Below are 22,482 nucleotides of genomic sequence, written 5' to 3' on the forward strand. Positions count from 1 at the left end.
ATTTCCCCAGAAATTACAATTATGTTTTCTTGAACACATGGGATAGAAATACTGCGTTATCCGTAAATTATTTTCGTGATTGTTTTTCATATTTTTTTGCATAAATTAACAATGAAACTGGGATTGAAACATATCTTGCGTGGCTTCTGCAGTGTTTTTTTTTTTTTATTCTTGTGCCTGTTTTGATTACAGAGTACTGAGCTGGTGTTGCCTCAGTTCTCATTACGCCATGTATTCTTGCAAAACAAAAACTTTAAACACAAATCTGTATGTGGCCTGCACTTGCCTCCCCTTATCTTATCATGATTTTCTGTTTTGTTTGTCTTTTTTTGCACAATGACATCCGCAGCACATACAGGTTTTGGGTTTGTAAGATTTTGTTATGTTTTTTTTATTATTAGTATTATTATTTAAAAGAAGGCTCTTATGCTCACCAAGACTGCAATTATTTGATCAGAAATACTGCAAAAAACATTACGATTGTGAAATATTAGTACAATTTAAAATAACAGTTTTCTATTTTAATATATTTTAAAATATAATTTATTCCTGTGATGGCAAAGCTGAATTTTCAGCATCATTAATCCGGTCTTCAGTGTCACATGATCCTTCAGAAATCATTCTAATATGCTGATTTGGTGCTCAAGAAACATTTCTTATCAATATTGAATACAGTTGGGCTGCTTAATCGTTTTGTGGAAATTGTGATACAGGATTAGAAAGATTATTTAAAAGCATATTAATTGAAAATGTATTTTTGGTAACAAATGTACAAATCTTTACTGTTATTTTTGATCAATCCAATACATCAGAATAAAAGTGTTAATTTTGTTCAAAATTATTAAAGGTGAAATAGATTCTATACTTCAGATACTATAATTTATCCTGTAGAACTGGAGCACAAAGGGAAGTTTAGTGCTCTTTTACTGTTATTTCCCAGATTTTTTATTTAAACTGTAAAATGGCTAATGGAAAGTGCCAGGCCCTCATTTGAGCACAATTTACAGGCCCACTCCAAACTGCGGTGTTCCTCAGAATACGCAGATTATTCTTAAATGCGTTTGCTTGTAAAAAACTAGAGCAGACATTTGGGGACAGGCCCAGATGTTGTCATATTGGTAACCTAAGCATCTGGAGACACAGCCGAGTGTACAAAAATGCAGCACCATGGCAACACTTCACCGCAGGGACCAAGGCCAAATGAGTGTTACTCTTTATAAGATGGTGCGATGTGATTTAGTCTGTTATAGGTAACCTTGTACCTCTGCAGAATCACTTTAGATTCAACAGGCTGATACATTTATAGCCAGTTAAGGACATGGCATATGGTCAGCCCTTAAACACACATCATTCCGAAACCGTTATGTGTGAAAGTGATTGGATGGGTGTATAAAGGCATATGTTGTGAATTTCCATTTGGCCTCATGCTGACGTCTGGCGTGAGGGAGAGGTGCCTGGGTTAGTTTGTGGTCCTCAGACTTGTGTAAAAAAACAGAAATCTCCTGTTTCTTAATTACCAAATTAAATTAATCATTTTCTCGTTAATCAAATCCATTCATCAACGGTTGACTGCTAATGAATTTAAATGGATCTATAAAGCAGTCATTGAGGACAAGGGTCGCTTGCATTCACAGAGGCTAATGGCTTTGTTCACGCCGTTGGACAGACAGTGGCAGTCAGCATGTTAATTGCTTTTCTAAAAAAGCATGTCAATGTTTGCGTGATTGTCAGCTACTATGCTCTGCGTGGTCGAACTAACAAACAAGTGCCCTGTACCAGGGGCATTCATTATCCTCAGCTAACCCTATACCTAAACAAATACGTGACACAATTACCAATAATCATCATTAAATTGGATGCACCAATAAACCCTGGCTGATATGATAAGCTGATACTTATCTTCAAAATGTATTACAGATAAATGGTTGTTATTTTTGTATTTTGTCAAAAAAAAAAAAAAACTTGAATCAATCGTAAATTTAGGGCTTGGCAACATTATAATGTACAGTAGAAAAATTGGATATTAATTTTGAAATTTGCTAAAGATAAATTTAACAGTTATCGTTATTTTATTATTAGTGTTTTAAAAATGTATTTTTACATTTACATTACCTTAGAGGAAATGAGCATGCAAAATCAAACCAGTTGTATATCCATCTTTAGTTTTGTATGAACAAATCCAAGGCACTTACCAACAGGAGACATTTCAGGAACTTGAGCATTGTAAGGGCCATCCAGGAACTTGGGCTCATTGTCGTTAATATCCTGCACTTTGATAACAAACTCTGATTCTGGTTCGACTGGCAGGCTGGTGGCGCGGTCTTGGGCCTGAGCTCGCAGCGTGTAGTAGGCCTGTTCTTCTCTGTCCAGGCGCTTCGTGGCATGTATGTCACCTGTGTTCTCATCGATGGTGAAAATGGAGGTTGCACCTTCACCTCTGAGCACGTATTTCACTTTGCCCTCACCTTTGTCCACATCAGAATGAAGCTACAGGGTAAGATGAAAGGAGAAAACAGTTGTTCATATCTATCATCATTGTAACGGTTGTCTAGTTAGCATAGTAATGAATAATGACATTAATTCTGTTTACTCATGTGAAAGTACTTCTGCAGTGGCTTAAATAATAAATGGGGATAAACCATCTCCAGCAGAGAAGAGAACGGACTCAATAAATGTCATAACTCAAGTTATTCTTCCTCATAAATCTCAAAACACATGGATGGATGAAAAAAAAAATTATCTTTCTTGTTATACAGAATATGGCTTAAGGTGCTGTTGCTATGAGTTACCTTTCCAACGAAGAAAGAAACATGAACAACAGTGAGGGAATCTCACAGTTATTTGAGGTCAGTCGTTCTGTCCTAAATGTTTGGTCAGATTTATGAGTGTACAGTTGTTTTGCGAGAAGCATGACAATTATACATGGCTTGTTGTTTTATATTTACCATTGTGCTTAAACATTAGTGCCAACAATGCATATCCGTAATAAACCATAAACCAATTTAATTCACAGTCCAGAAATCCTCATTATAAGCCTTTTTCTCATGCCGTTACCATTTTATGGAAACTGACTTGGTATTTCTGTCACCAGCAGTGAATTTTATTTACTTGTTTATTTCTTGAAAGACATTATTTTGCTCCCTTGGGGATTATAAGCCAAGTCCTTAGCTTTCCCTCCCTTTGCTTTTCTTTCCTTTATATAAATCTAACATTTTTGGACTTCAAATCCACATTTCACAATACACTGCCTTTCACTGCTGAACAATACTTTCATGTACAGGATCTTGCTGGTATGAAAAGACAACTTGTTTGCTTCAATTAAGCAGTCCTGTCATATCATAAGTCTTTATGTTGCTGTTTCTCACAGACATACTCAGAATGATTGGCTGGTGTGTCATAGTTGCATTACTTTCATGGGATAAAGTGAATGAACGACTGTATTTGGGTAGAAGGCATGCAGTGTCATGGGGTGTGACATGCTATAATTCATCTAAAACCATTATTTTAATGATTTTATATTACGCATGCAGTTTATGACCACATTTCTCTATATGGAATTGTGCTTTTTCACACCACAGGACTGCAAAAAGGAAAAAAAAAAGCTCCCATCTAGTCACATCTGGTTTAGGTTGCAGTTTACTTGCCAATAATATAGCGCTGCTCCACATATGATGTGAGTTAATCAAAAATTACAATGGTTTCAGTGCAGAAACCGAGTGTGCTAATGACATTTGAGGCTAATTAATCAAAGTAAATGTGTGTTTGGATGTCAGTGCTGGCAATTCTCCAAGGCCAACTCCAGTCTGATGACTGCTGTGTGGCTCGGCTCTGCATTTCTTTTTTCAAATGTTTATTCTGACCATAATTCACCGTGATGATGACTGCAGATCATTAGATTGTGTGTGCTCAGCTGTATCGCTCCAGCTCACAAGCTCATCTAAAACAATTACAATAAATGTATATATCTTTTCATCTGAATAAAGCTGTCAAACGTATTACCATTCTCAGAAGTTCAAAAAGTTTTTAGTAAAGTGGTTGCTAAAAATTGTTTACTGCCTTTTAACTTTATCCAAAAACAATGCAATACACATTTTTGGTTCTTTTTCCAACAGTTTAGCTGATAAAGAATGTATTTTGGCTACCGTGTATGTATTGATGGTATAAAATCTTCTTATATTGCTTGCCCCAAGGGGGTTCCACAAGGTTCTATTTTAGGACCAATTCTATTTTCACTTCATATCAATGATTTACCTAGAGTATAATAATAATAATTCATTACATTTATATAGCGCTTTTCTCGACACTCAAAGCGCTTTACATAGAAGGGGGGAATCTCCTCAACCACCACCAATGTGCAGCATCCACCTGGATGATGCGACGGCAGCCATATTGCGCCAGAACGCCCACCACACACCAGCTTACTGGTGGAGAGGAGACAGTGATGAAGCCAATCAGTATATGGGGAGGATTAGGAGGCCATGATGGACAGAGGCCACTGGGCAAATTTGGCCAGGATGCCGGGGTTACACCCCTACTCTTTCGAAAGACATCCTGGGATTTTTAATGACCACAGAGAGTCAGGACCTCAGTTTAACGTCTCATCCGAAGGACGGTGCTCTTTTGGCAGTATAGTTTCCCCGTCACTATACTGGGGCATTAGGACCCACACAGACCACAGGGTGAGCACCCCCTGCTGGCCTCACTAACACCTCTTCCAGCAGCAACCTGGTTTTCTCAGGAGGTCTCCCATCCAGGTACTAACCAGGCTCAGCCCTGCTTAGCTTCAGTGGGCAACCAGTCTTGGGCTGCAGGGTGATATGGCTGCTGGATGTATATCATTGAGTATGTAAAGATGTAAATGTTCAGATGTATGCAGATGATGTAGTCATTTTTAACAATGCAAAGAATTTTGAACAAGCGTCGATTACTTTGACTTCTGCTATGACCAATATACAGAATTGGCTTACCAGGACAGGTTTAGTATTGAACACACAAAAAACCTGTGTGTATGATGTTTTCAAAACAGTTAGTGGAGTTGACACATTCAAATGTATTTCTGAGAGGGGAGGAGCTTGAAGTTGTTAAAGAGTTTACGTATCTTGGGGTTACTCTGGATTCTACTCTTACTTTTAAAAACCACGTAAAAAAGTTGTCTAATATTGTGAAATTTAATTTAAAGAATTGTAAGTACATTAGGCCATTCTTGACAGTTGGTGCTGCAAGGTTGTATTTATATTCAATGATTTTTTTTGGTACCAGGTCTGTCATCAGAGGAGATTGTGAAGTACCATATACGTGAGCATCTTTTGGTCAGAAAGTATTATCTGTGATAGGGAGCAAATATTATAATAGTTTACAGCAGTCAATAAGACAACATTCTACTTATCATACTTTTAAAGAACATCTACAGAAGTGGCTTATGACAAATCAGGTTTTGGGTATTGTTTTTTTGTAGTGTTGTGTGCTGAGTATTTGTTTTTATGTGTACCTTCCTAGGGACTGCGGATGTAAATTAGCAATGTTGCTATAATCCGGCTTGTTTACATTGTGTATTTTGTGCAAATGTTCATTAATATGCTTTGTCCCTATCAAATAAAAACAAACTGAACTCAAGAATCCTGAAAAAAAAATATATCATGGTTTCCACAAAATTTGACACAACTGCACAACTGTGTATGATAGTGATGATTAATGATAATACGAAATGTTTCTTGAGCAGAAAATCAGCATATCAGAATGATTTCTGAAGGATCATGTGACAGAGAATTTCAGCTTTGTCATAACAGGAATACCATTTTAAAATATATTAAAATAGAAAACAGTTATTGTTGTGATATTTCACAATATTACTGTTTTTTGATCAAACAAATTCAGCCTTGGTGAGCATGACAGACTCATTAATATATATATATATATATATATATATATATATATATATATATATATATATGAAGAAATTATATATATATATATATATATATATATATATATATATATATATATATATATATATATATATATATATATATATATATATATATATATATATATTACAGACCCCAAACCTTGAATGGTAGTGTATATGCCAGTGTACTCCTAAAAGTTTCTTTTTAGGCACATACTCATTTAAAATTATGGGGGAAAAGAGCAAAAATAAGAATAAATAAAATAATTTATGACTCATTTCTGCACTACACAGATTTTTGTCCAATCAAATGTAATTGAACCTCACCTTAATATCAAAAGCAACCAACTACCATGAAGCAAATCATGGTTCATGGCTATGACGGAACTAAAATCAATTAGGCTTTTAGAAACTGCTTTAGAAGCTACTTGACATAGTCCTCTATCTCTCGACCATTGGCTTTTTTTCAGAGAAAGAGAAAGAGATAAAGAACCAAGGAGCGACAAAAGGTGCACATTAATGGACTGCTGAGAACAAGAACAAGCTAAAACATGAAGGAGAGGAAGGAAGAACTGAGCCTGAGGAAGAAAACTATACTGGAGGAAGCCAGTTAGGAGGGTGAAGTCTTGGGATGAGTGCTCACCTTTTCTCTCTCAGCCTTTAGTAAGACCTGCCGGCAATCTCACCACCCCTAAAAAACTATCCGGCTGAGTCATGCCATGTCTGACTCTGTAAATAAGCGATGTGGGTTGTTGTTGACGTGGATGATAGCACAACGTAACGTTTCCTTCATCTGGACCGGGACCAGTCTCACGCTGCCAACGCATTCCACCACAATAAAGAAGATAAATGAAGAGTGTCATTACATCCCTGTCATCTGTCTCTGGCAAACCAGCGAGCCCAATTACGTTGTGAGATTACAAACGCTGCCTGTTTTACACACAGCTAATTTATGTTCATCTGTCTCCTTCTTGGATCCTGCAGGGGTGCCCTTAATATGATGCTCCCTCTCTTAGCCACTCTCACTCACTCCAAATACGGAAAGATTATGGATATGGCAAATGTGGAAGTGTCTTGCCTGCCAGCGCACATCAGTTACTTTCCTCACAATCTCACATAATGAGTGACTTTCAATCTGAAACGAACTTCATAATCAATAACACAATTGATATGGGTGTTGTTGCTGGAGTGATCGGCACTGGCGAGCCATTTAGTGTAATTTCTTCATATAGCGATTCAGAAGCTGTGACTAAAATTGCACAGCAAGATATATTACAGATGGTGCCTGCCTTAATTAACTACATCTACTCAATCAAAGCAATGAACATGCCTCTTGTCTGCGATTAAGCACTGCAAAATAAGTGGCATCATGTAGAAATTGCTTAGTTTAACATTCACACAGGGCAATTAAGGTGATACGTATTATTTATGTTTATATTATTACAAAAAAATTATATTTCAAATAAAAGTGGTTTTAAAGGTTTCCACAAAAAATGTTAGAATGATTTGTAAAGGATCATGTGACACTGAAGGCTGGAGTAATGATGCTGAAAATTCAGCGTTGACATCACAGGAATAAAGTAGAAAACAGTATTATTATTTTTTTGTTCTGTGATAAATGCTGCATTGGTGAGCATAAGAAACTTCTCTTAAAAAAACTTACTGACCCCAAACTTTGAGCAGTATGAACTGTATTGAGACAAAGGCATATTTATCATGCTTTATATGATCTTTTGGCAATAAATATAGTAGACTCATACTAAATAATCTTTTAAGAGAATTAAAGAATATACATTTTTCACCACAGAGCAGTTATAGTTTTTAAACTACTAAAATTTAGGCTACCCACAGTCACAAAACAACAATGCTTATTATTTATCATAAAAAATTTCACAGTATCACAGACCATAATTACAACTTTTTCAGGGTAGAAAATGGCCTTTTATTTCTAAATTATGACAATTTTTGATGTAAAAATCATACTAACATTATAAGTGCACCCTTAAGGAAGCATTACAAAATAATAATTAAAAAAATGCAGTTCTTGACCCCTTTTAAAGGTGGTATCAGCGATTTCAGGCCCAAACATAAATGATCACATTCATCTAATATTTCGCTAGCTGCACGCCCCATAAGCATGCTGTCAAAAAACCGCGTCTCTCTAGGTAGCCTAGGCTCAGAGATCTGCACACATAAACAGTTGGTATCAACATCACTCAAAACCAAAATAAATAGTGTTCCAACCAATCATCGACAGGGGCGGGTGTTGTGAGGTTTTGCGCTCGTGCACAGCTGCCTATGACGGCTGCATGCGAAAACCTCACAACACCCGCCCCTGTCGATGATTGGTTGGAACACTTTTTGTTTGGGTTTTGATTGTTTGGCCAAACAGACTGAAAACAGCTGTTTTTGTGTGCAGATCTCAGAGCTTAGGCTACCTAGAGAGACGCGTTTTTTTGACAGCATGCTTATGGGGCGTGCAGCTAGCGAAATATTAGATGAATGTGATCATTTATGTTTGGGCCTGAAATCGCTGATACCACCTTTAATGCTGCTGAGAATGTCAGCGTTGTTTCATTTGGACTTAAAAAAGAAATTAAACCCCCAAGACATTTGTGACCCTAGACCACAAAACCAGTCATAAGTTGCACGGGTATATTTGTGGCAATAGCCAACAATACATTGTATGGGTCAAAATTATCAATTTTTCTTTTATGCCAAAAATTATTAGGATATTAAGTAAAGATCATGTTCTATGAAGATTTCTTGTAGTTTTCCCATCTTAAATACTGCATATCAAAAATGTATTTTTGTGAGTGGAGGCAGCATAATCGCCAACAGAAAGGGACAACTTTAAATGCACTTTTCTCAATATTTCATTTTGTTTGCACCCTCAGATTCCAGGTTTTCAAATAGTTGTATCTCGGCCAAATAATGTCCTATCCTAACAAACCACACATCAATGGGAAAGCTTATTTATTCAGGCTTCAGATTATGTATACTTCTCAATAAAAATGATAAAAAAAAAATACCCATAAGACATTTGAGGTTTGTGAAAGAAATTTTGTGCCAAATTGAAACGCTTCTCACTGGATGTCGCAGCACAGTTTAATACCTGTCGTGTGATCGATCTGCAAGTAAATTAATCTGCTCTGAGCTTGCGCAGCGCTGTCTGTTAGGTCGAGCTTATAAATGGTTTGTGCCACACAATTCAAACAAGTTGCGCTATTTCTTTCCGCTTTTGGAACATTTGCAGTTTGATGTTTCTTATTTGCCATATGAATATCAGCCTATAATCTAAGAGATTTGGGCAACTTAATTTGCAGCAGAACCAGTGGGACCTCAAACAAAACTTAATTGTAGGGAAAAAGTTCACAAAATGCAAACATTTATTCACAGGCAGGAGCCCTATTTAAATATGCTTTGCATGTGCCTGTTCACCTTTATTTTAGAGTAAAGCATTTCTCATCTCTTCTTGTCTCAAAACAACAGCTCACATCCTTTGCATGTCTAGGCAGAGAAATGCAAGTGGCATGCTGTTTTTTATGCTTAATGTTTTGATGGTAAATCCAAGGTGACAAAGATATGAATAAAACAGGGAAGTGGGATTTTCTCATCCTGAGCCATTACTGTAGCAACAGCTTCACCTAAACTCACAGTGGTACGCTTTTTAAAGAGACAAAATTAGCTCAATATGATTTTTTTTCATTATAATAAAGCAGGAATGGGATCCGATATTAAAGAAAGAAACTAAAAATGAAGCATCCAACAACAAAACATTATGAAACAAAATAGATTATGACATTTGAATGCGTCTAATCAGTTAGACTTAAATCCCTTAGCTTTAGAATAGTGGTGCTAATGAAGCACAAAAGCTAATTGCAATAATGCTAACCAGCAGCCATGTGGAAAACTTATTATGTTAGATGATTCTTAAACAAACTAGATGCTGAGTCACTGTGCTAACCTCGATGTGTGGGAGTTTCCTGTTCTGTTCATCAGCCTGAAACAAGAGCGCAGTCATCCTCAAAGACCAATGCTAATCATGCTATCACTGCAGAAATAGGTTACCCTCTCCTTTAGAAAATGACAGAAAGAATGAAGGCTGTTTGATCCAGTACTTGAAGCTAATATGACTAGAAAAGTGAACATGAAAAGGCCTACTGTTGCCATTCAGAGTTATTTTATGATAATTTACCACAGGTCTTGCATAACACCATTGTCTTACTGTGGTGTTTATAAACTTTAAGAATTAAAAACTATATTGTTTTTTTTTTTTCAATTACATATGTAATTATAAGTACTTTTTTAAAACAATTACAAATAAAACCAATTGTATGTTAAAAGTTAATTATATAAGCTAATATAGCAGATCAAAACATAAAAGCATGTGGAAGATAATGAAGAGAAACAATAACAAAACATATTACATGCAATAAACAAAGAGTGCTTTCTGTATTTAATAGTATCTGAATGTGATTTTTCTCTTTCTGATATTTACTGTTATTTGATTATTACTGATGACATCATAGACAGCAGGAGCTCTAATAAGCTGCATCCACACTAATACACAAACATCTTTAACCATTTAAACGGAGTCGCACACAGCCGTCTGTAATGAGCACTCTTCACAAAGCGCAAGAGCATTTGAAATTGAAAGCAGCCTTCTGTCAGTGAGTTTCATATTTTTAAATATAAGCCCACTGCATTCCAAACGACATAATTGATGCCTTCGTAGAGCATTTGTAATAAAAATACCGGCTGGCGAGACTGCACACGTATACAAGTTTTATATGCAAGCGTCACAAAGCAAAGTGTGTGTTTCTCACAGCGCATATCTTATGCAATGAAGCCAGCGAATGTTGTTGTAATTCATTTCAACCTTTCAGAACTTTATGAAAGATTATTTTATGGATGGTTCGAGTGGTGTTCTGAGGAATTGGAAGCAAGCAGAATACGGGTGTTTCTAAAGCACACGCAGCATCACCGCGCATCTGGTTAAAAACTACGCTCAGAATCGATTCTGAAATTCTCAGAATCGATCCAGAATCATTGGAGAGAGGATGGCAATGCATCAGTTTTTTTTTCCTCCCAGCGCTAATAAGGAATGTTATTTTTTAGTCCAATGATCCTGTATCTCCTTAGCATCTCACTATTGCGCCTGTGGGAGGGGCCAAAAATGCAATGATGTAGAAAGGCTAGGTGTTGTAGAGGCAATCTTTCATCTCTGTCACCAGATGTAGAAGACTGAAGAAGGCAGATTTAAAATTTACACAAGATTTAATCCAAAAGCAGGTGCAAAGACATAACCGTATGTCCAACAAAAACACATACAATAACCGACAACCAAAGACTGAAAACAGAGGAACTAAATAAACAGAGATAATAAAATTATAACAAACAGGTGTGATGATTAGATGAGATAGTGATTAGATAGTATCCATGGCAACTGATGACTGGCGGGAAACTAAGACAAAGAAACACATGTGACTGATGAAAACAAACTGAAATCCATGAAAACAGAAACTAAGAACAAACAAAACTGAATGTGTGTGACAGTCACACTATTATGTCATAATGTGACAAAATCTGAAATGAGTCGTTTTCGGAGCTTGGTTTCAAATAAAAGCTGTTTTTGGATGAACAAGAAATATTTGAATTCTAAAACTTGCAGGATGTTGACCTCTAGTACAATGACCTCTTGCATGTCAAAAGATCAAGGAAAAAATGATTCCTCAATTCATGACCCTTTTAAAGTGGAAAATAAAAGAAACATTGAATTGATCAAAGTTAGAAGGCTGATGAATTCACAAATCACCTACATCTACCATGGATTTACTGTACTAACATGAACTGTAAACATGGTATTTTGACAAAAAATATGGGGTAGTCATATTGAATGTTACTATATTAGTCATGTATACTGTAATAAATTTATAACAGAGGTAAGGGAATATATTTACAGTATTTTAGTTAGAAAACAAATAGTTACTTTTTTCCATGGTAGTGAGGAGCCATACATGACTTTACCATGAACTCCAAATGTATGATACTATGGAAAAACAAGTACAAAGTAGAATCAAGGGCTGTAGAACACAAACCTAGTCACACCATCAGAATATTTAAAAGGGTGGTATAATGCCCTTTTCCAAGATGTAAAATATGTCTTTGATGTCCCCAGGGTGTCTATGTGAAGTTTTAGCTCAAAATACCCCACAGATATTTTTATATAGCATGTTAAAGCTGTCACTTTTTGAGGGTGAGCAAAAATGCACCGTTTTGTGTCTGTTCCTTTAAATGCAAATAAGCTGCTGCTCCCAACAGAGGGTGGAGCTTCAAGGGCTTGTGTCCTTTTACCTCACACGGACATGCACTAAAAATTCAGTCAGATGATGATCAAAAGTCAGATGATGTCAATGATGGAGAGACTCAAGAAGTGACAACATGTGGAATGCAACAGGACATTTCTGAATGGTTGGTTGATGAATTTATGTAGCTGATGTGTAGTTATCTTCTAGTCATTGATTAGCATATTCTGTCTTGATAATCTATAAATCGCGTTCAGGGGGCGGGGTTTATGTAAATTCTAGGGTTGGTGATATCACTAACCCGGGAGGAATGTTGTGTTGTCCCTTTCAGCTGTTTGTTGAAAGCCATTTATTTAAAAGCAAATATCTCCCTTTGCTTCGAACTTTGAGCATTGTAACTTTGCAGATGTTGTTTATGCTCAAACAGCAACATTACACACTAACTAAAGTTAGAAAAGTGAAATCATAATCAACCACCCCTTTAATTATTTCCCTATAATAATTAGGTTTTTAGTTTACACTTCTTACAAATGTTACTGTTGCTTATATATATTAAAAAGAAAATGTGTTTTTGATAAATTATGTAATATATCTGTAATTATTTGTGAAATTGATAGGATGATTCGTTTTTGTCCCTTCCCTTGGCACTATCAAATCTGGTGCCACTGCTCTCAAATGTTAGTCTGGAGCCCTTTATCAATAATCAATAAATCACTGGTACACATTTAGATTTAAAAAAAAAAACTGCATTCACACCAACTAAACAAATCCAAACTCATATTTTTAGCATAAAGGACAGAACTGAGGCATGTTAGTTTGTCAGCTATCAATAATCGCTGCGTAAGCATATAAGCATAGACACGCACAGTCTCATTAAAGCGACAATTGCCTCAGAAATACCCTTGACTCACCATTTAAAGGTGAAAGAAACCTAGCTTGGCATTCTGGAACTGTTTGTACATCAGTGCTTGCTGTTTGCGACTCTTATGGATAACGACAGAACCGGGACATGCATTTTCTTCTCTGTTCCAAGCTCAGATGATGTAGTGCTTTCCAATGTCATTTTCCTTTGCTTTTAAAACCATCTTACCACCCCGGGTAATCAAGAGCCAGGCTAAAATCCCGTCTATAATAAAAGGCAAACGACTGATTCTGTGAGGAAAGGCAGTCATTTGTACTTGATAGCTTTTTACATACTGGATCTATTTGCCTGTGCCTTTCAATACGCTTTCGTGGTGTGGGATTCTTCCCCCTGTTGTAATATTTCACCTGAATCAACACCTGCAGAGTGCTATATAAATGCAAATGGTATTTTATTGTGTTGTGGAGCTGCTCTTCGCCAAGGAGGTGCGAGCCACATCTTTCCCTTATTGTGGAGGATTCCTTATTCCCTGTCATTAGATTCAGTGGTGTCAGCTCATATCACTCTCCATATGAGAAATACTCTGCCAGATCCTATTAAAAAGCACCTCTGCGACTAGACACCCTCAATGCCCTCAGCCTTAATTATCTGAAAAGACACAATTCACTTTCTTTACCATCTCCATTTGTGGGCGTTCGGGTGCGAACGCATGCTTGCTGATTGTATATGTGTGCGCACACATGCTCGCAGGGTTGGCACCAGAGCCCAGGCCGTGACTGCCAACCCAATGACTTTCATCTGCACTGATGACAAATGGCCGTGGCATGGACCAGTACGGACTGGAAGCAGATGAAAAGCGGCCCATCTTCTCCCGCACTGCATTTAATTACCCAACATATGTTAGAAATCACTCCAGAGAGGATTTGGGGAACGCTTGTTGATCTGCAACATGAAAAGAACTCTTTCTCTTCTGTTTCATTTTGTTTAATTCAGTTTGCACAAATCATTGATGTGGTGGGAGGGCGGGTGCGACGGAGGGCGCGTTTAATCTGCTCGGCCTGGCTGACGAAAGGCTTCCCGGTGGCCAGAAGGGGAGAAAAGTCTAGATCTCTCATCCTCACCGCAGGGTTACAGCGGCACTCCTGGTTTGCTTCTTATTAAGCGCGCATTTAGAAGGTGAGCTACGAGTTGTTTTTGGCAGGCTAGGAAAAAGGAAATGCAAATGTATCATGACGGAAATCGGCCTGGGAACGTTCCCCACCTTGCTATTGCACAAACTGCACCATCAAAGGATCCCCCCCAATTAGAGCTGAATTCAAAGCCTTTTTCTCTGGTGTACTCAACAAATATAGGCAGAATATGGTCGGACATTCAACACCCAGCTGAGGGATTTAAACCGACGGGCCCTGCACATCTTATGATGTTCAAAGATGACAATGAGAGGGCAACAAGCAGCTGCGAGTCGTCAAATCAGTGTGATTCCGAACCAGAGGGAAGATTTTTAATTATGCGGTTAGGATAAAAGTCCAGGAAACTTGGAATTGTGATGGAACTATTAATGACATCGGACACTTGTTTATGCTTATTCCGAAGTGAACTCGCCTGGAAGTACTGTAATGAATGTGTACTTTCAGTGGAGACACTGGGGTCATTTCTAATAATTGTTGATATTACTGAACTCACCCCGGAGACACGGATATGCATTATTCATCGCGCTCTCTTTGACATCCCTCTCGTTTGAGCATTTTATTCAAGCTGGACCTATCATATCCATATTCATCAGGCTGCAAAGAGGTCACCATGGGCAATAATCCCAGTCGCTGATGGTACGATATCAAGATGGCAAAGACATATTCATTAAATTCATTCTGGTATAATTTCACAGATAATAACGGGTGAGCAGATTGGACTGCTGTATGTCAGACTGCTTGTTTGATTATGAATAAGCCGCTCTGTACGCTTCTCTGCTCATTGTTCTCAGTAACAGAAAAATCTTGTTTTCCAGCATGAATCAAGAGTGAGAGACAATCAATAAAGCATAAAACCAAAAGAAAATGTTATTTCAAGAGTTAATTAGAGACGGAAATTAAAGTTTTCTTATGTTTCTTATAAAGACTGGTTGAAACCAAAAAAAAAAGATATAAATGAAAAGATGAAGATAGTTGATGTGAAAACTGCTTCAAAAGGTTCTACTCTTTTACTTTCTGGAAGCATCAAAGTCCTTCTTCAATCAGCCTGGAGTCTCAACATCAAATCTCTGCCTGGAAAGTGTGTTTGTCTCTTTATAGGAGCACAACGCATCTTTCAACTTTCTGCATGAATGTAAAAATCATGTTGTTAGAAGTTAAGAGCATCATCAAGCCAAATTGCTGCTGAAAGGGTTTAGTCTCTGTTAGATCAGAGTCGAAAGGTCAGAAGCCAGAACTTATGCCTAACCTTGCAACAGTGTGCATGTCTACCTTTTATATAAAGTTTTTATATGTTATGATTGATATATGTTTGCAATTTCCATGAAACTGTGTATTGAAGATCAATAAAAGCTTTTGGGTCCCAGACTTTATCTCCTGCTGTTCTATTTGCCTCAGACCTCAAGAATACAACAGCTATCCAATTGTGTCCAATGGTAATTGCAGAGTAGCGGTACAATTACTCTCTGTTATACACTCTCAGAAAAAATGGACAAAAGCTGTCACTGGGGCGGTACCCCTTTTGAAAGGTACATATTGGTACCAAAAGTGTTATTAGTTATTATTAAGTTATTAGTACCTAAATGGTACATTAGAACATTTTTAAAGGGTACCTTAGTAGTGACAGCTTTTTTGTACCATATTTTCTGAGAGTGTACCTAAGCTCACCAACAGACGCTCACTCTGGTGAATTGGTACTCAAAAACATTTGTTTTTTTGTCATTATTATCAATGTTGAAAACAATGTTGTTGTGTTGCTTAATATTTTTGTGGAAACTGTAATAAACATTTTTCAGGATTCTGATGAATAGAGAAACCTTTTGTAATATTATACACGACTTTACTGTCATTTTTGATCAATTTACGTGTCCTTGCTGAAAAAAAGTATTCATTTCTTTCAATTCTTTTTTTGTTAATTTAAAGTTACATTTAAATATATGTACAGTTAAATTATGTAAAATAGGGGCTCATTCAGCAATTTTGTGTGTATCTCATAATTTAATTACAATTAATAATATGTATTAACATAAAATATGTAAATATAAATCAGCATATCAGCCTCCCTGCCCCCCAGATATCAGCCATAAAAATAAAAATAAACATCTCAGTCAACCACTACTTTTTATTTTATTTTGCTGTTTATACCTTGAAAGGGGCATAGGCATTAAAAGAAAGAAAATATGAAAACGTTCTATAGATCTTATGGTTAGTTGTTTATGAGGACCCTGTCTTTTATTGTCTGCATTATGCCACTCTTATCTTGATGAACAAGACCATCTTTCATGCTCACTAGAGATCAAAAGATGAATGTATACATAAAAGCCAAGAAATGAGAACAAGCAGCCAGCCATTGACCATCATCCAGAATACATTCAGCCCTTGAGACGTGAAAGATGGCGAAATTTGAAAGAGAAACCAGGAAGAAAATGTTGTTGCTCAAAGGTCGCCCTTTCATAGCTTAATGGAGTTCTCAGTTCTGCCTCATCAACTTTGACTCAGATGTTTATCCTAGATTCGTTCAAATCAATAAAAAATAGACGCAAATGTGTCATATGTTGACATATAGCAATAGAGGTATAAAATTAGCACCCCTTTCTAATGACAACCAAAGCATAATCTCTTTATGGTCCAGGAGAAACATCTGAGAGCTTCAAGAAATTTTACAACTTCTCTTTCCTATGGGAAGATAGAAAGATAAGCCACCCTACTGTACATTACTCCACTGATCATTATTCAGAACGGGGGAAACATTTGTGTTCAGTCACTTCTCTTTTGCCCGGATCCCTCCGGCTAGAGTGAATTGGAGATGAGCCAAAATCTAATAAGGTTCAACCTGGCTGTCAGGGTTTTGAGTGTGTGAAGGTAGAGAGGTGTGTGATATAGTGGCTGAGAGATAATGTATTGTAAAAGCCAAGGAAAGTAGAGCAGGTGGCGTGTTGGAGTATCTGGCTCATTATCCTTAAAACAGGAAAGCTTTTGGCTGTCTTTGCGTTTAGCATCAAGCTAACTACTTACAAGCCTGTGCGTATAAAGCAATCACATTGCTAGCGGACTGGAGCTAATACATAAAAGAAAATACGCTTCCTTTTGTGATGATGCTTTTTTTCCTCTTTGTGTGGCTCATTTACTGTAGATCACAGTACGACTATAAAATCCACATCGCATCAAAGAGGTTTGATCAAACACTACATGTGATATTCATTAAAAACATGATCATCCACATGCCAAAGAGTTTCGATCAAACAATGCATCAGATATTCACAAGCTACACATTCATCTACAGACTGTCATTAATAAGAGGGAAAATGACTAAAACACTTTAAAGGCCAAAGCCTGGGCTTTGATGGGACAGCATACATCAACCCCTGCCTTCTCTGTAAATGAATATTAGCAAAGCTTTTAAAAGAGCCTCGGAATAATGTTATATTACTGATTCAAATGTTCACATGTAGGAAATATGCAGGCAGAGCATCTGTTCTTCACATGCACTTCATTAAGGAGCTTGATTGACACATCTTCACAAAGTACTATTAAACCTCATCATGACAGAAACATGAGACGTGTATGCAAGGGTATCTGTTTCACTGTGCCATAATGAGAAATGCTTTCTAATTGGCAGATATAATGCTACTATATCAAAACATAAGGTCAGAAAATGTGATAATCAAAAGTGTTTAAACTTTCAAGCACATCATATTTCTGTTTTAAATTGCATTTTTTCTCACTCTCTCTGATGTTTCGATGCATTCAACAAACTGCCTTTGCAGCCTTTCTACGGTTTCAGTTGCAAATAAAGTTTTTTTGAGTTCTGTATATATGCGTACCACATATCTTCGTCATGATTCCTCATGATACAGCTCCTTTAAAATGAAAACTTTCTCACAAAAGCAAGAGCCTGTCTCAAGAGGCCTGCGTATGCCAGGTCTATGCACAATATCTTGTCATGTTTAATTAGCATCACATGTTTAGCAGAAATAGCGATCATGTGCGGCTAAGACACAAGACATTGCCAGACACTCCAGAGAAATAAGTCTGCGACTGGACAGCTCTACTGGCTTCTGGGCACCCCAAGTACATTATCTAAATAAACATGTCAGCTCAGTTAAAAGGCAGCCACTGGACGTGATCTAAGATCCCTTTTATAAACATCTATAAATATTTTCCCTGTTATAAACATCCATTTCAGGTGATTTCTTTGAAAAAGAACCGAAAAGTGACCACACTGTATCTGACCAAAAGTATTTAAAGGAGATGCACTCTACCATTCAAAAGTTTGGGGTCAGTAAGATTTTTTTTATATATATAATTAATACTTTTATTTAGCAAGGATGCAATAAATTGATCAAAAGTGACAGTAAAGATATTTATAATGCTACAAAAGATTCCTATTTTTATTTCTATTCAAAAAAAGAATGCATCACGGTTTCTGCAAAAATATTAAACTGTTTTCAACATCAATAATAATAAGAAATGTTTCTTGTGCACCAAATTAGCATTTCAGAACAACACTGAAGACTGGAGTAATGATGCTGAAAATTCAGCATCATTACTGTTTTAATATATATTTAAATAGAAAGTCATTATTTTACATTGTAATAATATTCCATTTGTGTTTACTGTTTTGATCTAATAATACAGCATTGGCGAGCATAAGAGACTTCTTTCAAAAAACAATCTTATAACCCCAAACATTTCAACAATACCAGGTATTAATTTTAGCCTTCTCAGTATTTTTCTAAATTTGTCCGCCTTTCTGATGATATTTGTTACATTTATGCATTTCACATAATGAATTCAACATAGAATGAAAATAATAATTAAACAATAGTGCTCAGCCCTAGTTGTCATCAGGAATGGCCTCAGTGCACTAGACTCGGTACATATAAAATATCAGAGCCAGAGGATATAGCCTATTTTGCTTTACCTTGCCAACATAGAGAGGTTCATCTCCTGTGTATTCCTCCAGGACGAAGAATTGGTTCCACACCCAGTTGCGCTTGTGTCTTTGAAGGGATGCACCCACACTAGCTCTGATGGGCCTCAGGGAAGCCGGACGGAGCGGGACAGAGTTCAGTGTCATCCCCCAGCCCACGTCCCACTGGGCCAACAGCAGCATAGTCATCACAGTCAGTCCAGTCCACACTGCAGAGCCTATCTGCATCTTTTGGATGAAAGGATGAAGGTAAAAAAAGGAAACAAAAAAAATACACTCCTCCGTATTGAACGGGCACCAGAGATCTTGAGGCTAAGACGTTGCTCCTGGGAAACTGTGCACCACCCTCAGCACTGGCGCAGGTATCGGGATAGAGCAGACCGTCTGACCAGTAATTGATGGGAGAGACCACAGGAATGAACGATGATTGTAGCTGAAGCTCTCAAACCTGCGGCGAGAACAGACATCAGAGAGAAAGGTTGAAGAAAATCAGAGTGAGAGAAAAGAGTCAAAGAAATATACAAAAAGAGAGTCATTTTTACAATAGCACTTCACATTTGAACCACAGATTTAGACAACATGACTTTTGGCATTTCAGAGGTTGCAGTCTGAGATGCAGGTGCAGGCAGACCACTACAGGTGAGCAAAACGGACATTCAGCTCTTTCCTCTGGATGGGCATTTGACAGCACTGCTGAAAGTGGAGCACATTAATCTTTAGGGCTGAAGGGAACCGGGGAGGGAGGGGGAAACAGACGGAAGGAGAGGGATAGAGTTCCAATGCAAAGGTTTGGAGAAATAAAGCAAATATGTACCATCCCAAGTCCCAACAAAGGAGTGAGCATACTTGTCTTATGCAAGGCAGCATATGGGTCAAATATGTCAAATAAGTTTAAAACACATGTTCTCTGTATTCATGATGGTTTCATATGGTTTTGAAACCATTTTATATGGCTTTTTTACCATTCTCGAAAAAAAAAAAGGTTTTCAGTTAATACAAAATTAATAAAATAAAAGATTTCATTTTAATACTCAATTAATAATGTCACGTGATCTATCAAGCAAAAGGTAATAACATTTACCTTACATCTTGAATGTGTGTACACATCTTAATCATTAATATATATATATATATATATATATATATATATATATATATATATATATATATATATATATATATATATATATATATATATATATATATATATATATATATATTAAGGTAAACATCACTTTTAAGGTAAACAACACATTTTTCTTAAAGAAATACTAACAAAAGATTATGCCAAGTACTTAATGTTTTCTTTTCAAAAATTAATAAGGCTTTTTTCTTCATTAAGATGTAAGAGTTGTACCATTTTTAAACTTAAAAATATCTAAATTAATTTCAATTTGGATATTCATAGAATTGGTATAACAGGTATGAATTGCATTTTAATGTATTTTTAAATAAACGAATAGTTCCTGACAAAATAAAACAACGAGCATAATGTCTTTGACCCACAGTTTATCATCATCATATTTCACAGGTATATTACATTATATTATTCTTCATTTACCAGTCACTTTCTAATCTATGTGACTTTTGCTTAGCGCTTTGCTCAAGAGCACAATGGCAGTGGCTCATGAATGGACACATCTGGGGTTTGAACCTACAACCTCCAGCTCAAGAGCTGCTACTAAGAACTACAAAGCTGCACTGCACCTTATGTGTTATGTAAGTGACACTGGATTTTTATATTGTATAAAACCCCTCATGCTCTAAATTGAAAAAGAGAACTACAATTTAAAAGTGTGCACTCTAAGTTGAAGTGACAAAATTCCAGGCACAAAATTCTCCTAAGGGGTCCCTGGAGCTTCTCGGTCCGAGAGAGCCTTTTAGGTGTTTCTAACATCCTTTTAAAGTGAAACACTTACAAGTCTGGAAAAAAAAACAGTTCAAAAGGGATTTGGGTAGAGCACATATACGTTCTCTAGAGAAATCTGTCCTTCCAGAAGTTCAAACCAACAGCAGCAGGATTCACGCCTCAACAGCTTATTTTGATGTTGAACGGGATGTCAAATCTCCACAGAAATCCTTCGTTGTCCGAGAAAAGATGAGATCTGACCTTCGCTTTACAGAGAGAACAACTTCCATGTTGGGTGTAGAGTGCGTGGCATTTCAAAACTACGCAATTATCGCAGCATGTATATAAGATTAATTATATTTCTTGCAGGTTTAGGTGGGCTTCAAACGATGTCACTGTTTCAAAGTGTTAAAGTGTTAGCATCGTTAAAAAGTGTTGATGGTAATATAGGGTTCAAATAAAATGTGTTAAACACATCTGCGACATTAAAGCTTTGACAGATACTGTAACTCTGCAAAATAATAGCATAATTGAAGCTCAAGCTCTGAAGGTGAACAGAAGAGTAAATCAAAAAGCATCCCTCTGGGATTGCATTCCCTCCTTGTATTCTCTCCAAGCTCAAAAGCACCAGCGCTGCTGGAGAAGAACAGAACGTCTTGCGCTTTGCTTCAGAAGACCACAGTGCCAGGACCCTTCAGTGGGGAAAAGTCTCATCTAAAGCCTGTAATCTCTATCATAAGCTTCACTTTATAGGGGAATTACAAGTGCTTAGCAGCTGATTAGATCTCTATGCGTTTGACTGAGTAGATTCTACAAAAAGTTTTCTAAAATGGTTGACGATGGGTATCAAGAAAGCACAGTTATGGCAAAATAATCCTCTAAACATCTCAATTATCTCTGACCTCCAATAGTTTCATTGAAGTGCTACATGACACCGCTGCAAAATAAAAAGAGCTTTGAGTCTGGAATGCTTATAGTGTAGCGCAGGCTAATAGAGAGCTGGAAGGTGATATGAATCATTTATCATTCGCTTGCATTAAAACACAGCAAACAAGGACATAGGAAACAAACCCAGAGATTATTTAATGCTGTGCGCCTGAAGCAATAACTTAGGAATAGTTTGCACGACTAAATTGCTTAGGACCCAAATTAGGACTGAAATTATAAAGAAGGAAAATTGCAACACAATACGCAAAGGAATTTTTTTCAGAAATTAACATGAGGACAGCATGTCACAATCTTGATTATACCTTTGCAACATCGACACCATTATTGAACTGAACTGAATATAATGCCTTCTGCAGAGCAGCTTATAGCTGAACTGAACTCGATTCATTATTGATGAACTTTGCAACATTGACAGTTATCGAACTGATTAAACTGAAATTTGAAATAATAGAAACAGATGGCTTCAACAAAAGTATATACCATCAATTAA

At 36.8% G+C, this 22,482-nt stretch overlaps 1 protein-coding gene across 1 annotated transcript in view; it reads right to left on the bottom strand.

Annotated features, from left to right (window-relative positions):
* The window catches only part of cdh7a (cadherin 7a), a 53,560-nt gene that overhangs the window by 28,279 nt on the left and 2,799 nt on the right, over nt 1–22,482 (bottom strand). The window contains exons 2-3 of the mRNA XM_081373712.1: nt 19,187–19,643; nt 2,193–2,487 (exon numbers count right to left, since the gene is read on the bottom strand). Of these exons, the coding sequence (XP_081229838.1) occupies nt 2,193–2,487; nt 19,187–19,423 (532 nt within the window). The 5' untranslated portion in view covers nt 19,424–19,643. The remainder of the gene's footprint in view (nt 1–2,192; nt 2,488–19,186; nt 19,644–22,482) is intronic.

The sequence above is a fragment of the Scardinius erythrophthalmus genome, assembly GCF_964197995.2.
Source record: "Scardinius erythrophthalmus genome assembly, chromosome: 9".
Classification (NCBI taxonomy): Eukaryota; Metazoa; Chordata; class Actinopteri; order Cypriniformes; family Leuciscidae; genus Scardinius; species Scardinius erythrophthalmus.